General features: G+C 43.2%; 1 protein-coding gene across 1 annotated transcript; it reads left to right on the top strand.

Moving 5' to 3' along the window:
* The first annotated feature begins 138 nt into the window (after nt 1–138).
* On the top strand, nt 139–18,662 carry LOC121577578 (caveolin-3). Its single transcript, XM_041891307.2, has 2 exons — nt 139–392; nt 17,639–18,662. The coding sequence occupies exons 1-2, from the start codon at nt 276–278 to the stop codon at nt 17,978–17,980; spliced, it is 459 nt and encodes a 152-aa protein (XP_041747241.1). The 5' UTR covers nt 139–275; the 3' UTR covers nt 17,981–18,662.
* The last annotated feature ends 709 nt before the right edge of the window (nt 18,663–19,371 follow it).

The raw sequence follows: 19,371 nt of genomic DNA, 5'->3' as shown, positions 1-19,371 counted from the left end.
TGTGTGTGTGTGTATGTGTAGGTGTGTGTGTGAGTTTGGGTGTGTGGGTGCGTACATGCGTGGATGTGTGTGTTTGTGTGTGTGCGCATGTGGGGGCAGCAGCTGTCCACTGGCATTTCAGCCGTGTCGTCACAGTAGTAACAGGGGGGATCAGTGTGACTGAGGGGGCTGCCTGCAGTCTCCTTCAGTGGGTTCACTCTCACTGTCCTCTGCCCAGCCCTCCACGCCCCACTACTCTCCCTGCCTCTGCCCCAGCCCGGGCCCACGGCTCCACCATGGCCGACCAGTACCAGTACAACACCAACGAGGAGAAGATTGTGAAGGACAGCCACACCAAGGAGATCGACCTGATCAACAGAGACCCTAAATTTATCAATGAGGATGTGATCAAGGTAGGTAAACCATGACGACGCCACCCACTCACACACACACTGGATCTACAGGATGAACTCCTTTTTGCCTCAAGGAAAGACAAGTTTTAAACTTTAGTTTAAAATTAAGTCTAAAGTCTAAACTTAAAGCCAACACATTACACTATAGTATGTTGCTGTGTTGCTACCATGAAGGTCCCAAAATAGTCCCAGGCCTATTCCTTGTGCCCCAGAACGGCACGCAGTGTTTATTTCTGGAGTGGGGCTAAAGGGGTGTGACAGACAGGGATATTATGAGGCGGTTTCTTTTCAGAGCTTTATCACTGTTTTTCCTGTGTTTGTCGCCATGTTTACATACAGTAGTATCTATCATGCTCTATATTTCCCCAGAGCTCAGGAGAGCATGGAAGGAGATAGTCTACTGCTGGGCTAAACAGGGCGTCTGGAAAAACCTTCAGTGACTTGAGTGAGTCATCTGTTAAGTATAGCACGTACAGTGGGGTCCGAAATTATTGACACCCTTGATAAAGATGAGCAATAATGGCTGTATAAAAGAAAACATTTAAATACTGAGCTTTATTGTATGCAAAAAAATTTAATAAAAAAGGGAAATTATATTATTTTATACTAATACAATTGCTCAGAGAAAGTAATATTTAGTTTTTCTCAAAAAAGTAGTGATTATTGACACCCCTAAAGATTCGTATAAATAATTTAATCAAAAGTTTAGTATTTGGTCTCATATTCCTAGCATGCAATGACTACATCAAGCTTGTGACTCGTTGGATGCATTTGCAGTTCGTCTTGGTTATGTTTCAGATTATTTTGTGCTCAATAGAAATGAATGGTAAATAATGTATTGTGTCATTTTGGAGTCACATTTATTCAAAATAAGAATTTCTAAACACTTCTACATTAATGTGGATGCTACTATGATTACGGATAATCCTGAATGAATCGTGAATAATGATGAGTGAGAAAGTTACAGAGGGTAAAAGATCGTACCCCCAAGACATGCTAACCTTCCCTGTTATTGATAATGGTTAGCATGTGTCGTGACGAGACTTTCAATATTGTGATGACTATAATTTATCGAATAATTACCTACTATGTTTAATTGTTACTAGATTAAATTAATCATGTAACAATTAAATAATTAGCAATTTGGGGCACCACGGGAAAAGTTGTTTAACGAGTTAGCGTTTCCCGAATTAACTCTAAAGATATCTAGATATCTCTTATCATTTAACAGTAAATTATTAATCATTTACCTCATATCAGTCTAATTCTGAAAGTCGTAGACTCTTTAAGTCTTCACGAACCCGGGTCTTACTGATCATTCCATACCACACAAATTGATTTAATTATTTATTTACTAACTAATTAAAATGATAACACAAGATACAAACACATTAGAAGTTAATACAATGAAAACGGGTCCCTAGCGGACTAACACAATATAACACTTGTTACAACAGATGGCAAGTTGAAGACAGAGCGAGAGAGAGAGAAAACACTTGGATACACATGGAACTACGCTCACAGTAATCCTAATACCTTTCCCCAAACTGCCGCCTGTTTGGTAAGAAGTAATGCATGTATTTACGTGTTGGTGGTCTTCGTCGTGTATCTCTGTTGGACCCAGGCCTTTGTGGATAGGGTTCAATTGGGCCTTCTCTTTCGGATGGGCCTTAGATGGCTTTGATTGTCCACAAGAGGTCACAATGTCCTTCTTCTTAGTTGTCTGTTTACTTTCACTCGTTTTGGATGTGGTCTTCTGAGGATGGCTAATCAGCCATGTCGATGATCCCCTGTGGGGTGATGAGAGCAGTGTAGTAGACGATGGTTGGAAGAGAGTAACATGATGGTCCCACTTAAATTCACCTTCTTAGATACAGTATACTTAGAACAGCTACTCAGCCGTAACATTGATTGTTAGTGGAGGCAACTTTGTCATCTTCACCTCGTGTTGATTTTCAGGGTCGGGACCAATATGGACCTCGCTGCAGCTTGAGGTCCGTCTAGTCTCCTGGTTAATTCTTAACTCAATCTTTTATGCACTGGTAAAGAGGGCGTTTATGTCATGCGGCCACTCTTTCTGAGCTCCCGTGGGCGTGGCTAGTTACTGGGGCAAAGTATTCTGAACAGTATGATTTCGTTAAAGAACCAAAATCATCTTTCTATCTTTATAAAAATATTATATTTTTCCTGGATCTTTCCTACACATTGTAATGGATGCAAACTTTAAATGCACAGTATGAAAGCTCCTCAAGTTACAATGTTTTCGTTATAACGTTTTTATAAAAGTTTTAATGACATCACAAAATATACATACATTTTCCAAATTCCCTCTCTCATCACTCCCAATATTCGGATGTTGAAATATATTGTTCCAGTGTCCACCTTTGGTTGTTTAAAGTTTTGGGCGGCAATCTGTCCCTGTAACACAGACACATTCAGATCGCCAATACTATGGAACAACAAGGAGTTAGTTGCTCCAAACCATTTGGTGCGAGGGGTCATAACCGCCCTCCCCCCCAACAATCTCTCCTTTGTTCTGCAGGAGAGAGAGAGAGATCTGTAGACTGTTGCTTCTCTGTATTCCGATCTTGGGCTTCTCACGTGAAACCATCACATGAGAGTCATGACAGTCCCCCTCTGGTGGGTTCCAACCTTGGACGTATTCTGCAAGTTATAATCCACCAAGATGTCCGGTGTGTGGCTCCTTGTAGCACCCCCCCCTTCTGGTGATTTATCCTGGTAGGATTTCTGCAAGCTGCAGGCCACCACCAGAATGGACAGGGGAGGTCCGGATTGTGGCTGGCCGTTCCTGACCCGTCGTCCGGTAGTCCAGGCTAGTGGATCTAGGCAGTGACTTAGACAGACGTTAATAACGCACACCACTCACTAAATACATCATTACATTTCTTCCCCAAATGAGCAGCGCTGTGGCACTAACTGGTGGTTGTATGGGGAACTTGTTTGTGGCTCTATCACATCCTGTCAAAGGAAATGCAACAAAAATCAACAAAAACACAAACAAAAGATATACAAAATATAGTGACCACACCTTAATCATCTAATTGGACTATGTTCTATATACGTCCCATGTCTTGGCTAAATCACTCTATCATGGCATTGTCTCTAATGTCATATCTAGGGCGATTCTAATTGAAGGTGGGTAGTTAAGGCACTCTCTAAAATGGCACCCTGAAGGAAAAGCTTGCAGTGGGGACACTACAGGGCTGACCTAGCGGACTCTGGAGAAGAGGCTGTGGATGGACCACCTGATGGCGTTTCAGGATCTATTGCCAACTTTCCAAAAATCGGGATTGCTTCCGTCCCACCGGTGATCCTGACACACAAAGGTGCTCAGTGTTATCCCTGACGAATGGTTTGCTAGGACAAAGGTAGTGGACGTCTTTGGTTAGAGTACACATTAACAGGTTAGGGGTAAGATAGAAATCTGGATTGTGTTCCTGATAAGCTACGACTGGCGGTGTGGTGATTTTCACATGGGTGCTGTCGCGCCAAAACCCTACGTTTAGAACCGTTTTCAATCTATAGATATTCTCCAGTTCAACAACCGGTAGAGTCAGTAAAAATCTCACTTCATTACGATTAACATCAACATGTATTTGAATTGCCGACCCCAGACAATAGGCCAAATGTGACTGTAATGGCTTTATCGTGGTTGTGGTAGCTGAGGTCAATATGTTGTGCACCATTGAGAGGGGCACTAGATATTAGGGGATTCTATTTATGGCCAAGTGGTCCATAGAAGAGCTAACTTCACGGAGAAAATCCTCCAACAATAATCGAACCAATTGGACATGGGCATAGTCATGGTTCATGACCTCTACTAGCTTTCCTACCGACAGGAGGGTTTTGTTCAGGAGAGTAGCGTGTGTGTTTACCACCTGAATAGTGTCCTGGAGAGACTTTCCCATATGCTGCAACATGAGTGCCTGTGATTTCATCTGCTGCTGGATAAGTGGCATCTCTTCAGTAATCTCCCTAACATTTATTTTGACTGTGGCTAGACTGACTGCGTTGACAGCAGTGGTGCCTAGAGCAAATAGTAACCCTACGGCTGCACCTATTGAGAGTAGAGCCCCGACAAATCGTTTCTCTCGCCTGGACTCTGCTAATTCTGAATGGGTGACTGTGAACTTTTGGAGTTGGGCCAACATATGGGCAGTGTCTAGCTGGGCGTGCTTAACTGCCTGGGTGGTCCAGTCAGCCCCGGCCCATCTCAAATGTTCCGCAGGTGGAATGTGTTGGCGGTACACATTCTCTGCATCTAGGCGGACGTACACCCTCTGCGTGTGCACTCTGCAGTTGGTTATAAGGAGTCCTGGATCATCACGGAGAACGATTCCCGTAGGGGGTCCGCTTGTGAGTACATCTGCTGGATTGGTTTTGACCAGGGAGCAGAGTGTCAGGATCGGCCAAAGGAACTCCATCCTACAAAAATGTATAATTAGAGATATTGTTTGATTATTTCAGTTATATATATATATTTTGATAAACTAAAACGTTTTGACAACAAATTTAGCTGATTTTCCTATTTCGAACAGTACAATATCAACAATGGCAACGAAACGTTTCTCTTGTAGCTGGGAAGAGAAGAAAATATGTTAGTGCAACGTACTGATTTCCTGGAAGGGATCAGCTGAGGTACAACCCAGCACTAAGGCAGTGCTCTGAGAAACCTACTTCCAAAAATAACGTCTTGTCTTTGTTGGGGTAGACCAGGCAGGGTGCCGCACAAAGCAGGTCTTTCAAGGAAGTCACAGCTTCGTCGTGAGTGGCATCCCAAACGAACGGGGTGTCTTTCTGAAGAAGACGGGTCAAAGGCTTTGACAAGTCTGCATAATTTTCGATGAACTGACGGGAGTAATTACATACTCCCAAGAAGCTGCGGACCTCATGAAGGTTTACAGGTGTTTTGATGTTGCAGACTGCTTGGATTCTGCTAGATTGTGGCAGGATGCCCTCACCACCCACCAGAAGTCCAACATAGTTGACATTGGTCCTGCACCATTGTCCTTTCATGATAGCCAGTTTAGCCCCAGCCGTTCCTAGTTGGGTAAGAACGTGGTCCATCTCGTTTAGGTGATATGACCAGTTCCCCTGGTGGGTGCATCTGGCATTGCCTTGTGCAGGAAGATGTTGAACTCTGCGGGGGAGTTCGAATACCCGAACTGGCAACGATTGAACATGAAGAGCTTGTTAGAGAAAGAGAAAGACAACTTGTGTTGGTCACGAGGTTCGACTGTCATGGTCCAAAAACCATTCGCCACATCGACAGTGGAGAAGTATTTGGCGTTTGCCACCTTTGGCAACTCTTGGTCGAGCTGTGTCATAGGCCAACGAGACAACGGAACCAGCTTGTTGAGTTGTCTATAGTCAATGGTAAGACGCCATTTACCCATTGGTTTCAAAACAGGCCACACCGGAGCGCTGTACGTACTGTTACATTCCCTGATTATCTGTTTAGCTAGTAGGGAGTCGATAATCTCCTTTACCGCTGAGTATGCTGCAAGCGGAATTTTGTATTGTCTCACAAACGTAGGAGATGCCCCGGGTGGTGTAGGAATACGCACCACATGAATATCCGTAACACCGCAATCCAGCGAGTCTGTCGACCAGATCTGTCTGTGTTTGTTAAACAATTCCCGCAACTGATTTCTTTCAGTGTCATTGACAAGTGCGTCTGACAGTAGCTGTAGTACCTGTGCATGGAAACCAGGATGCGGTTCGGCGGCATTGTACAGGTCTTTCTCAGGGGGTGATGGCATGTCAATGGTGGGGGAATCATCGGCTGTTACCTCATTAGTGTGTACCTCACATGCAGAAGGAGATGCGGTATCATTCTCCGTGATGATGGAGTATATCAACAGCTCGTTGTCCGAATCGACATCCATCCTGAATGTCGATATGTCGCCAAGTGGCAATACGGGAGTTATTGCGATTGCCTTTGACTGACAAGTAAAAAGCATCCCTCCCTCACCACATAGGTCTAGGTAGGAAGGAAGAGGCCCAATGACGGGAACAGTAATTTCAAAATCATGGAAGGAGTCATCAATCAATGTTCCCAGCTGAGTGTGCCGAGGAACAGAAATATCCGCTTGAATCAGATTCTGCACCAAGAGGTAAGTGGATCTAGCGTGTAGCTCCAACAGCGGGTTACCATTGATAGTTAGCCCCAAGTCGAATAGTTGCAGAGAGGGTTGGAAGAACGCAGTGGTGCCTTCCATCCGGTAGCCGGGCGCCAGGTTCAGTCTTATAGAAACCTCTGTGGTTCTTGCCTGTATCACCACGGTGGACTCAGTTATCACTTTACAAGCTTCAGGAATAGTCTGCCCGGATGCCATCCGCACAGGGTCGAAATAAAAGGCGTGTTGGGCTGGCTGCGCCAAAGACCAAAGAACTTGGTGTATGGTATTGAGTTTAACACCCAATCTTACCAAAATGTCCGCTCCCACGTAGGAGGTTCGCGACAACCAGTAGGTAGTGAGATACTTCCTTGGTTCCGATGTGGAGTGATAGCGCACATACTCATAAAGCGGTGAGTGTCGTCTGGGGAGTCATTTCCAGTGGGAATCTGAATGTTTTCGGAACAAGGGGGTGGCAGTGAACATGTCGTTGAACATTTCCAAACTGATTGCAGATTTTTCCAACCAGGTTTCCAGTATGGCATCCTCAATCATTGTGCCGTTTAGGCACACGCCACCTATCAGTGGAGGGCGGTATATGTCAGTTGGTGATTCACCCAAGCCACACAGGAAAACCCCATGTTCGGTTAATTTCCTAGTTGAACTTGTCACCCTATCATTTGCCACTCATGACCAAGTTCACCAGGGGTACGTCAGTTGTTGTCGCCGAACCCTCGTCGTTGCATAATGTAGTGCATGTATTCTTCGACGAAGGCGGTGGGGTCAATGGAAATGGCATAGTTATTTGTGACCAGACTTGGTTGGTTTTCCAATCCATCAGTGGTACCAAACAGTCAATTAAATCTATCCCAATCAGCATATGTTCGGTGTCAATGCTAGTCATGTACACAGGGTGGATAAGTGACACGCTTTTGAAAGTCAGTTTTAGTAGGAGGCGCTTGGTTAAAGGTGATGTAGCCTGAGTGAAACCTCGAAATGTAGTGTCGCAACATTCCGTTTTTAACCAACGTTTTGCTGGGTCCACTGCTCTTTTGAGTTCATCCAGCAAAGTTTGAGATATGAGGGAAATAGTCAAATCTATCAAACAGTCCTCTAAGACTGCTTTGAGGTATGACCTGTTCGAATTGGTTTTTCTGTTCATACAGTGCCTTGCAAAAGTATTCATCCCCCTTGGCGTTTTTCCTATTTTGTTGTATTACAACCTGTAATTTAAATGGATTTTTATTTGGATATCATATAATGGACATACACAAAATAGTCAAAATTGGTGAAGTGAAATGAAAAAAATAACTTGTTTCAAAAAATAACGGAAAGGTGGTGCGTGCATATGTATTCACCCCCTTTGCTATGAAGCCCCTAAATAAGATATGGTGCAACCAATTACCTTCAGAAGTCACATAATTAGTGAAATAAAGTCCACCTGTGTGCAATCTAAGTGTCACATGATCTGTCACATGATCTCAGTATATATACACCTGTTCTGAAAGGCCCCAGAGGTTATTCGTGTCGGCCCCGTAGGTTATCCGTGTCGATTTCCAAGACATATAACCCACCTTCGTTACCTAGTGGGTCCTCTATCAGAATGGGAGAGGAATCAACCGTTGCAATGCTACTTACCTTGTGCGTCTCCACATCTGTATCAGAGTCTGTAAACAAAACCTGTGGGCTTGTTTTTTGATCGAGCAGGCCCTGGATATGGTTTGGAGTGAGTGCTGGGATAATTTGATCATTCCCATCCTCGCAAATGGTGTTAATTTCTGCGGACCTGTTGTTCGCCGAGTCCACGCCTAGTCATGGCGACTTATCTTTGTCCTGTTTGTCCTTTTTGTAGGTTGGGGGCAGGAATGTGGTGGCCATGTTGATCGTTACGATACCGGTTTGGTTGGGAACGTTCGGTATAGTTAGTTTTACCACTAAGGTTATTGGTTTGGTTGTTTTGTGGTAGGTACCATTTTTGTGTGTCATTACTCACCGCTCTTATCCTTGTTCCGCACCCTCTAACTGGAGTGAGTGCTCCTGCTCAATATTGAAAACCGAGACATTAGGGCTCTTAGAGCGGCTCACTTTTGATGCCTCAAAAGCTTTGCTTGCAAGCTCTCTACGTTCTGAGATTGGCAAATTTATGTTGGCTGTAGGGCCCAAGTAGTTAATGAAGGTGGGATACGTTTGACAGAAACATTTCTATTTCAGTGAGTAGGCTAAAGTAAGCTGAACGGAGCCTATGATAGTATGCTTGTGGGTGTTCGCTTCGTGCTTGTTTGACAGTGTTAGCCAGCATGCTGTCGTGTTTGTGAGTCGCAGAACCACTAAATTATATTGTTAAAGCTGTGGCAAGTTTCATGTAGTAGTTTTGCACAGTATGTTGTTGTAGGCGGATGAACCTAGTCACGTGTCTATTCGACGTTCGCTTCAACAGGTAAAGCTGGTCACTATCTGTAGTGTTTGGGTAGCCATCCAACGCATCCTCTAGGTCTGCTAGGAACGTCTCAGGGTCGTTCAGCTTCCCTGGTGTGGGGTCAAAGGTGCGGAAGGTCTTGATGATCTTATCAAGGCGTTCTGTGCCTAGTGCGCAGGGAGGTTTTGCATCATCCTGTGGGTAAGAATTGGCCGAAAGGCCAAGAGGAGAAACCAAGCCTTGGTCTGGTTGGCGAGGAGGCGCCATATTACTCTGTGCCAAACGGCCAAGAGGAAAAGACTGAGGGACACCTGAGAAATGTAAAGGCTGAAACCTTCTGTCTTCTTCACTCCTTTGTGTACCAAACTCTGGTTGCGAGCTTGGTTGTTTGGCTGTTCGGAATTCCTCCAGATGGTTTCTAAGGGTGGTATTCTGCTGCATAGCAGAGTCCACTTGAGTACTTATTTTAGACACGTGAGTGTCGCACTTGCTCCGTTCGGTCTCATACTTATCTATCATGGTTTACAGGGAGAGGTTTTGAGTCTGTAGCAAGATATTCAGTGATGAGATTTCCTCTGCTTGGTTGGAGTTCCATTTTCCCACCTTCCTCACCTGGGTTTTCTCATCATTCATTTGATCAGTGACTTCAATGAGATCCATTGTTTTTTCATCCAACTTGGACATTGTGTTCTTTAGCTGATCATCTGTGGTTTGCAGCTTTTGGACTAGAACCTTATTGCTTTGAGTGGTGTCATTCAACACTGCTTGCATGGTATCAAGTTGCTTGTCCCTGGTTTTAAGTAGGCTGTCAAATTGATCTAGTTTTGCGTGTACTTTGTCATATTTAGTCTTGGCTAAATGGAGTTGTTCCTGAAGCAGACGATTTTGTTCAAGAGTTTGTTCTCGTTCGTTGTCATACGTTTTTGCCAGATCTTTTAATTGCTCCGTTCTCAAATGCAGCTCCTCGGCTAGCAGTATCTTGTCTTTGTCGGCTTTTGTCATTAGCTTCCTGGTTCTCTCCACCTGTCCCTTCATCTGAACAGTTTCTTGCTCGTGCTTCTGCTGAGTACAGCGGTATTGAACCAATGTCCATCTCTGCTGGTGGGCATAGTTCAGGGCTAAACTGGAGAGAACCTTTACAAGGCCTGTGCCTGCTGGCCTATTTTGGAGGGCGTCGGTCGCGATATATGCAGTTTTTTCACTAATGGCATTGTGATCTAACATTCTCAACCCTTCGGCATAGTTTGGGTTTGCATCGCTGCTGAGGTCAGCGATCAATCTTTCTATGGGTGAGGGTTCACTTATTAGCGGGGGAATGGTCTCCCGAGTGGCGCAGTGGTCTAAGGCACTGCATCGCAGTGCTAGCTGTGCAACTAGAGATCCTGGTTTGAATCCAGGCTCTGTCGTAGCCGGCCGTGACTGGGAGACCCATGGGGCGGCGCACAATTGGCCCAGGGTAGGGGAGGGAATGGCTGGCAGGGATGTAGCTCAGTTGGTAGAGCATGGCGTTTGCAATGCCAGGGTTGTGGGTTCGATTCCCACGGGGGGCCAGTATGAAAAAATAAATAAATAATGTATGCACTCACTAACTGTAAGTCGCTCTGGATAAGAGCGTCTGCTAAATGATGTAAAATGGAATGGATGGCACCCCCTCTGATAGCTTTCTCATTTTGATGATTATTAGTTGTTTAAACGTATGTAACATTTTGGGTTTTGAGTCGTTGGAAGCTGCAAAAACTATTTTATTCGGTTTATAGACGTCAATGAATCATCAATACTGGATCAGTAATGTGGGAGTTGGCTTTTAACGAACTTGCAAAAGCAATTTTAATTGATTAATCAATGTTATTGATTAATCATACCTGTATAGGCTATCTGGGAATTAAACTTTAATTAACCTGATAGCATTGTTGTATCTAGGTTAAAATTGAAAAGTTTAAGTTGTCTCCTTTGTTGAACCAAATCAATCAGGATCTTATCCAAATGATCAACCTGAAAAGGTATGTTTGGCAATTTAACTTATTAAATTGAATGAGACAATGATATTCAATCATTTGAGATTAGCTGGATATCCTAAGTGTAACCCGTTGTAACAGTGAGTTAAGAGTGTGCCCTCACATTAATTGTTTCAAAAACAATTACTGGTGATTCTTCACCACCAGAGGTTGCTGATCGCAGAAAGCTGAAATCAAACGGGAGTCCTGAGGGGCAGAACTTCCGTTGGAACAAAGGGAAAAACAAAAATGGCTGCTCTCCCTTCGTTAGCTTAGCATCTAGTGCAAAGCTACCCTACTTGTACAGGGAATTTAATTTCCACGCACACACAGGGTCCCCTTTAACAAGGGAAGGGGTTTATTAATGATGTCTCACGTTAACCCTTTCGGCGATTATTTTGCTAGCAATGTACAGTGTGGAGTGTTTAGAAACCTATTATATTATTATTTACAATAAAAGTGACTCCAAAATGACACAATACATTATTTAGCATTTCTATAGTGCACAAAATAATCTGAAACCCAACCCAAATGAACTGCAAATGTATCCAACAACTTTGTAGAGTCACAAGTTGATGTAGTCATTGCGAGCTAGGAATATGGGACCAAATACTAAACCTTTGACTACTTTATTTACAATAATCTTTATGGGTGTCAATAATTTTGACCCCTACCTTTTAGAGAGAAAAAAAGTATTACTTGTTAAACAAAATCTCAAAAATAATATATTTTCCAAAAAAAAAATCAGCATACACTATAGCTCAGTATTTTTATTATTTATTTTATACAGGCATTATTGCTCATCTTTATCAAGGGTGTCAATAATTTTGGACCCCACTGTATGTGCGAGGGCTGAGGGCCCTACTTCTCTGGATTTTATTGTGAAATGTTTTGTACATGTTAAGTAGATGATAGAGGATTTACAGTGGCTTGCGAAAGTATTGTAGTGAATTATTATTAATGAACTGTAGAGTTTAATGGACTATGAGGTAGAACTGGGTTAATCAAGAGCATAAAGTTAGAATTCTTTGTTACTGGGCCAGGAATTGTATTGGGTCATTTAATTTCACTGTGTGGGTGAGTAGAGAGGGAATCTGCCCTAGGGTCAGATTGCTTGCTCTTACTTAGATCCATGGTTGTCTTATCATATCAAAGACTGAAACTGGCTTGGGCCATTTGTTTTTGACTTCAAACACAGTGAAAAGAGCCAGGGTTGAACAGAGTTTAAACTAAACATGAGTGTTTTTGCAAGATAAGGATTGATTGATTGTAGTACTCTGAACTTAATGAAAGTTGAGTTTAGCCGCTCTCAGAGACAAAGGAAGTGGGCGGAGCAATAAAAGAGCGGGAAAACTGAAGAGGACTATATAAGTTGGAGGGAGACCGTAAGGGGGTGTGCCACTCTGCAGACTGGTATCGGCTTTGTTGAAAACTTGAATAAAGTCATTTCTTGATGCAACAAAAACTCTGTAAGACCTTATTTGTAATAAAGTATAGTGGTTATTTTCCACTACAGTATTCACCCACATTTGCATTTTTGGTGCTTTGTATTATTTGATTTACACAACATGTCTACCACTTTGAAGAGGCAAAATATATTTAATTGTGAAACAAACAAGAAATAAGACAAGAAAACAGAAAACTTGAGCGTGCATAACTATTCACTACCCCCCCTCCCAAGTCAATACTGTGTAGAGCCACCTTTTGCAGCAATTACAGCTGCAAGTCTCTTGGAGAATGTCTCTATAAGCTTAGCACATCTAGCCACTGGGATTTCTGCCCATTCTTCAAGGTAAAACTGCTCCAGCTCCTTCAAGTTGGATGGGTTCCGCTGGTGTACAGCAATCTTTAAGTCATACCACAGATTCTCAATTGGATTGAGGTCTGGGCTTTGACTATTCCAAGACATTTAAATGTTTCCCCTTAAACCACTCGGTGTTGCTTTAGCAGTATACTTAGGGTCATTGTCATGCTGGAAGGTGAACCTCCATCCCAGTCTCAAATCTCTGGAAGACTGAAACAGGTTTCCCTCAAGAATTTCCCTGTATTTAGCGCCATCCATCATTCCTTCAATTCTGACCAGTTTCCCAGTCCCTGCCGATGAAAAACATCCCCACAGCATGATGCTGCCACTACCATGTGTTCTCAGGGTGATGAGAGGTGTTGGGTTTGCGCCAGACATATCATTTTCCTTGATGGCCAAAAAGCTCAATTTTACTCTCATCTGACCAGAGTACCTTCTTCCATATGTTTGGGGAGTCTCCCACATGCCTTTTGGCAAACACCAAACGTGTTTGCTTATTTTTGTCTTTAAGCAATGGCTTTTTTCTGGCCACTCTTCCGTAAAGCCCAGCTCTGTGGCGTGTACGGCTTAAAGTGGTCCTATGGACAGATACTCCAATCTCCGCTGTGGAGCTTTGCAGCTCCTTCAGGGTTATCTTTGGTCTCTTTGTTGCCTCTCTGATTAATGCCCTCCTTGCCTGGTCCGTGAGTTTTGGTGGGCGGACCTCTCTTGGCAGGTTTGTTGTGGTGCCATATTCTTTCAATTTTTTTATAATGGATTTAATGGTGCTCCATGTAATGTTCAAAGTTTCAGATATATTTTTATAACACAACCCTTATCTGTACTTCTCCACAACTTTGTCCCAGACCTGTTTGGAGAGCTCCTCGGTCTTCATGGTGCCGCTTGCTTGGTGGTTCCCCTTGCTTAGTGGTGTTGCAGACTCTGGGGCCTTTTAGAACAGGTGTATATATTTACTGAGAATATGTGACAAATCATGTGAAAGAGCTGCAAAATCTGGACCCCTACAAATCAGCTGGGCTAGACAATCTGGACCCTTTCTTTCTAAAATTAGCTGCCGTAGCAACCCCTACTACTAGCCTGATCAACCTCTCTTTCGTATCATCTGAGATCCCCAGAGATTGGAAAGCTTCCACAGTCAGCCCCCTTTTCAAAGGGGGTGACACTCTAGATCCAAACTATTACAGACCTATATCCATCCTGCCCTGCCTTTCGAAAGTATTTGAAAGCCAAGTTAACAAACAGATCACCGACCATTTCGAATCCCACCGTACCTTCTCCCCTATACAATCTGGTTTCCGAGCTGGTCATAGGTGCACCTCAGCCACACTCAAGGTCCTAAACGATATTATAACCGCGATCTATAAAAGACAGTACTGTGCAGCCGTCTTCATCAACCTGGCCAAGGCTTTCGACTCTGTCAATCGCCGCATTCTTATTGGCAGACTAAATAGCCTTGGTTTCTCAAATGACTGCCTCGCCTGGTTCACCAACTACTTCTCAGATAGAGTTCAATGTGTCAAATCGGAGGGCCTGTTGTCTGGACCTCTGGCAGTCTCTATGGGGGTGCCACAGGGTTCAATTCTCGGGCCGACTTTATTCTCTTTGTATATCAATAATGTCGCTCTTGCTGCTGGTGACTCTCAGATCCACCTCTACGCAGACGACACCATTTTGTATACATCTGGCCCTTCATTGGACACTGTGTTAACAAACCTCCAAACGAGCTTCAATGCCATACAACACTCCTTCCGTAGCCTCCAACTGCTCTTAAACGCTAGTAAAACTGAATGCATGCTCTTCAATCGAACGCTGCTTGCACCCGCCCGCCTGACTAAAATCACTACTCTCGGCGGGTCTGACTCAGAATTTGTGGACAACTACAAATACCTAGGTGTCTGGTTAGACCGTAAACTCTCCTTCCAGACTCACATTAAGCATCTCCAATCCAAAGTTTAATCTAGAATCGGCTTCCTATTTCGCAACAAAGCCTCCTTCACTCATGCTGCCAAACATGCCCTCGTAAAACTGACTATCCTACCGATCCTTGACTTCGGCAATGTAATTTACAAAATAGCCTCCAACACTCTACTCAGCAAATTGGATGTAGTCTATCACAGTGCCATCAGTTTTGTCACCAAAGCCCCATATACTACCCAGTATTGTGACCTGTACGCTCTCGTTGGCTGGCCCTCACTACATATTCGTCGCCAAACCCACTGGCTCCAGGTCATCTATAAATCACTGCTAGGCAAATCCCTGCCTTATCTTAGCTCATTGGTCACCATAGCAACACCCACCCGTAGTATGCGCTCCAGCAGGTATATCTCACTGGTCATCCCCAAAGCCAACACCTCCTTTGGCCGCCACTCCTTCCAGTTCTCTGCTGCTATTGACTGGAATGAACTGCAAAAATCTCTGAAGCTGGAGACTCTTATCTCCCTCACTAACTTTAAGCATCAGTTGTCAGAGCAGCTTACCGATCATTGCACCTGTACACAGCCCATCTGTAATTAGCCCACCCAACTACCTCATCCCCATATTGTTATTTATTTTGCTCATTTGCACCCCAGTATATCTATTTGCACATCATCTTCTGCACATCTATCACTCCAGTGTTAATACTAAATTGTAATTATTTTGCACTATGGCCTATTTATTGCCTTACCTCCATAACTTACTACATTTGCACACTGTATATAGATGTTCTATTGTGTTATTGACTCTATGTTTTTGTTTAGCCCATGTGTAACTCTGTGTTGTTGTTGTTTTTATCACATTGCTTTGCTTTATCTTGGCCAGGTCGCAGTTGTAAATGAGAACTTGTTCTCAACTGGCCTACCTGGTTAAATAAAGGTGAAATAAAAATAAAAATAAACTTAGATTGCACACAAGTCTTATTTAACTAATTATGTGACTTCTGAAGGTAATTGGTTGCACCAGATCTTATTTAGGGGCTTCATAGCAAAGGGGGTGAATATATATGCACGCACCACTTTTCCATTATTTATTTTTTTATTTTCACTTCACCAATTTTGACTATTTTGTGTATGTCCATTACATGAAATCCAAATAAAAATCCATTGAAATTACAGGTTGTAATGCAACAAAATAGGAAAAACACCAAGGGGGATGAATACTTTTGCAAGGCACTGTATATAGAATGGAACACGTTCTATATTCCAGTATTATCCACACAATCATAGTAGTTTAATAAGTTACAATACAAGCTTGAAGTATAAAAAACACTGTAAGGAATTACATTTTCCTTCTGTCAAATCATTCATTTAAAACAAAGCTTGACCTCTCTGTTTTTTCAATCTCAACTTCTCACCTAAATCTTACTTAGAAATGTTATATTCAAATACTAAGTTTGGAAAGCATGCCTACAACCAATTTTAAAGTTGTGTTAAAATGAATAGACCGTGATTCAGAAGTAGAACCTCTAATAATATTTCAAATTATGGAAATTGGTTTACATCTGTTAGGCATCTGTTGATTGTAACATCCCCCTTTTATCATCACTGACAAGTCAATTACCATTCAGAGTTGAGTTGCAGATGTCTATGCAACAGTGAGCCAGGATTCTTTAAGGACCAGGTGTTGGATACTGACTACAACAAGCAATTACATGCATTTTACATGAAGGACTATGCATATTCATCAAGAGTGTGAAACTGTGGGATATTTTGAGCTACACTAGCACTGACATAAATGCAAAGTAACAAACAATCACCATATGAGGGTGAAAGTTGACAGGGTTCTCATCACTCATAAATAAACAAAGACTATAGGCTCCTTTTCAGTACACAACACGCTGACGTCACGCACTGACTTTTGGAAGCAGAAAGAAAGCCATCCCCATCTGCGCCCATTCAACATAGACCACATTTACATACTGTAGTTATTACTTCTAAACAAAACAACTTTTTTGGGTTCTCATACGCTTACAATGTTATTTTGATTATTGCTTGAGCAGTTGCTAAGATTATATTTGGTTGTGATCTTTGCAAAATACCTATTTTGGATTGCTAACGCTCATTGATATAGTCTGTAGCAAAGTTAGCAAAGGGCATTTTTACTGGTTGAAGTTGAAGTGGGCCTCCTGTAGCTCAGTTGGTAGAGCATGGCGCTTGCAACGCCAGGGTTGTGTGTTCGATTCGCACGGGGGGCAAGTATGGAAAATGTATGCACTCACTAACTGTAAGTCGCTCTGGATAAGAGCGTCTGCTATATGACTAAAATGTAAGTGTTTTTTTTTTACGTATAATGCCAGTTGATGGGTAACGATGACACACACATTATATTAAGCAGGACATTCATACAAGCTTTACCATCCAATCATAATCTAAAATAGTGTGAAATGCACTCATAAGCAACATGTAAATGGAGGCTTTTTAGCTAGCAGTCTATGAGAACTCCCTGTGTCCCTCGTGTGGCAATGTTTGCAAACACAGAAAGGGGTCTATATGTTAGTACACTGAACAGATGGAAGTGTGGTATAGGCCCTCAGTATAGCTGTGTTTATTTCATTCACTATGTATCCCAGGCACTACTGATGATAACTGTCATGTTGCTAAGTCACAACAACACATTTATTTTTGCATAATCACATCCATTGATTTGTTAGGAAACTGGGCAGGGATTCAATCAAAGGTGCACTGTTGCCAAGCGCCTTGCTCTTGACTTTAAAAGGGAATTTACACTTGAGCCGACAGTCACAGCATTTACCATGACTTCTCCGTGTACATTACAAAAATTGCCTTCAAAAGGCATACAGTGCAATGGGTTTGTTGATTGAATCCTGGCCCTGGTGTTAGGTACTCAGAAAACACTAGACTTTCTTTCATCAGTGAGAATACACTAACGTCGTCCATGGTATTCCTTCCCTGTAGGTGGAGTTTGAGGATGTAATCGCAGAGCCTGACGGCACACACAGTCTGGATGGGGTGTGGAAGCTCAGCTACACCACCTTCACCGTGTCCAAGTACTGGTGCTACCGCATCCTGTCAGCTATCTTCGGCATCCCCGTGGCTCTTCTCTGGGGCTTCCTCTTTGCCTGCATCTCGTTCTGTCACATCTGGGCCGTGGTGCCCTGCATCAAGAGCTGCCTGATCGAGTCCCAGTGCATCAGTCGCATCTACTCCCTCTGCATCCAGACCTTCTGTGACCCCTTCTTTGAAGCCCTGGGCAAGATCTTCAGCAGTGTGAAAGTGGCCCTGCGCAAAGAGGTCTAGACAGTCACACCAGAGGTGGCTGGTGAGGGGAGGATGGCTCATAATAATGAATGGAATGGAGTGAATTGAATGTTATCAAACCATGTGTTTAATGTGTTTGAGACCATTCCAATCATTCCGTTCCAGCCATTACTGTAAGCGTGTCCTCCCCATTTAAAGTGCCACCAGCCACCACTGACTCACACCCACCACAGTGTTTACATGTGTTTGGATGAAATGTTGCACCCTTTTTGTCTGCCAGATCAGATGACCAGTCCTGGTGTCCTCATCTTTCCCAAGACACCCCCCGTTACCCTCACCCCGCCCGAAGCTCTGGGCATCACCCTGCCCGTCTTGCCTTTTGAGTCCTGACATGCTCAGAGCGACCAGCACCACTAGAGGCTCTGTGACAGCTGCAGCATGGTTGGGTGACAGCTCTGGCTCCGTTGGAAGGCAGAGAGCTGCCTGTTCATTGAGGGAATAGAGGGCTGGCAGCCATGGCCTGAGCAGGACTCCCAGAGTGAATGTATTTTGAGATGCTGAGGACAGTGGCTCCTCAGTCACGTGACATAAACACCCCAGTGACACTAACGGCATTGCAGCACCTGTAGGACAATACTGCATATACAGGGCTCTCCAACCCTGTTCCTGGAGAGCTCCCTTCCTGTAGGTTTTTGCTCCAACCCTAATCTAGCACACCTGATTCTAATAATTAGCTGGTTGATAAGCTGAATCAGGTTAGTTACAACTAGGGTTGGAGCGAAAACCTACAGGAGGGCAGTTCACAGGAACAGGGTTGGATAGCCCTGTACGATCTCTACTTTATTGGCCAATTCTGAATTGATATACAGTATATTAAACAGTCAGATGTGTGTGTGTGTACATGTGTGCATTTTGTGCCTGATGATGAACTAGTTGATGTTGTGCAATGGAAAAGAGAAGTGTAATGCTTGAACAAGTTTATATCACCTTTTACAGAATCAATATGATGCATTTTCTCTACTGAATAATTTTGATTAAACACATTCTAAATTGTCAATTTTGCTTCACATTTCTTTCACATAAGCTACCAATAACTTGACTGTGTGGCTGTAGAAACTGTAAGAATGTTAGGAAGAAAGGAGACCCAGGTTTTAAAATGACAAGTGGAATTTTCTATTTGCAGGTCCTACAATTCAGCAAAGTACGTGGTATCAGAGTGTATGCCAACCATCTCACTAAAGACATAAGACATTGGTATTATTGCATTTGTTTATGTATTGATTGAGAAAGAGAAGTCAAAATATTTGTTGTTGATTTATGATGAGTGGGGCCTAACCTAATCGGTGGGGAATTTTCTCTATCAGCATTTGCACATAATTATTTGATGGATTAGACTGTAGCTATAAATATTCCAGAGCAGTATTTGGGTT

Source organism: Coregonus clupeaformis, chromosome 12, assembly GCF_020615455.1.
Source record: "Coregonus clupeaformis isolate EN_2021a chromosome 12, ASM2061545v1, whole genome shotgun sequence".
Classification (NCBI taxonomy): domain Eukaryota; kingdom Metazoa; phylum Chordata; class Actinopteri; order Salmoniformes; family Salmonidae; genus Coregonus; species Coregonus clupeaformis.
The sequence above is the reverse complement of the archived record's forward strand: the minus strand, read 5'-3'. Positions and strand labels throughout refer to the sequence as shown.

Excerpts from the sequence above, each read along its gene's own strand:
- LOC121577578 (XM_041891307.2), top strand. The coding sequence starts at position 276 with ATGGCCGACCAGTACCAGTACAACACCAACGAGGAGAAGATTGTGAAG. Across the intron at positions 393-17,638 it reads TCAATGAGGATGTGATCAAG|GTGGAGTTTGAGGATGTAAT; the intron begins GTAGGTAAACCA and ends CCTTCCCTGTAG.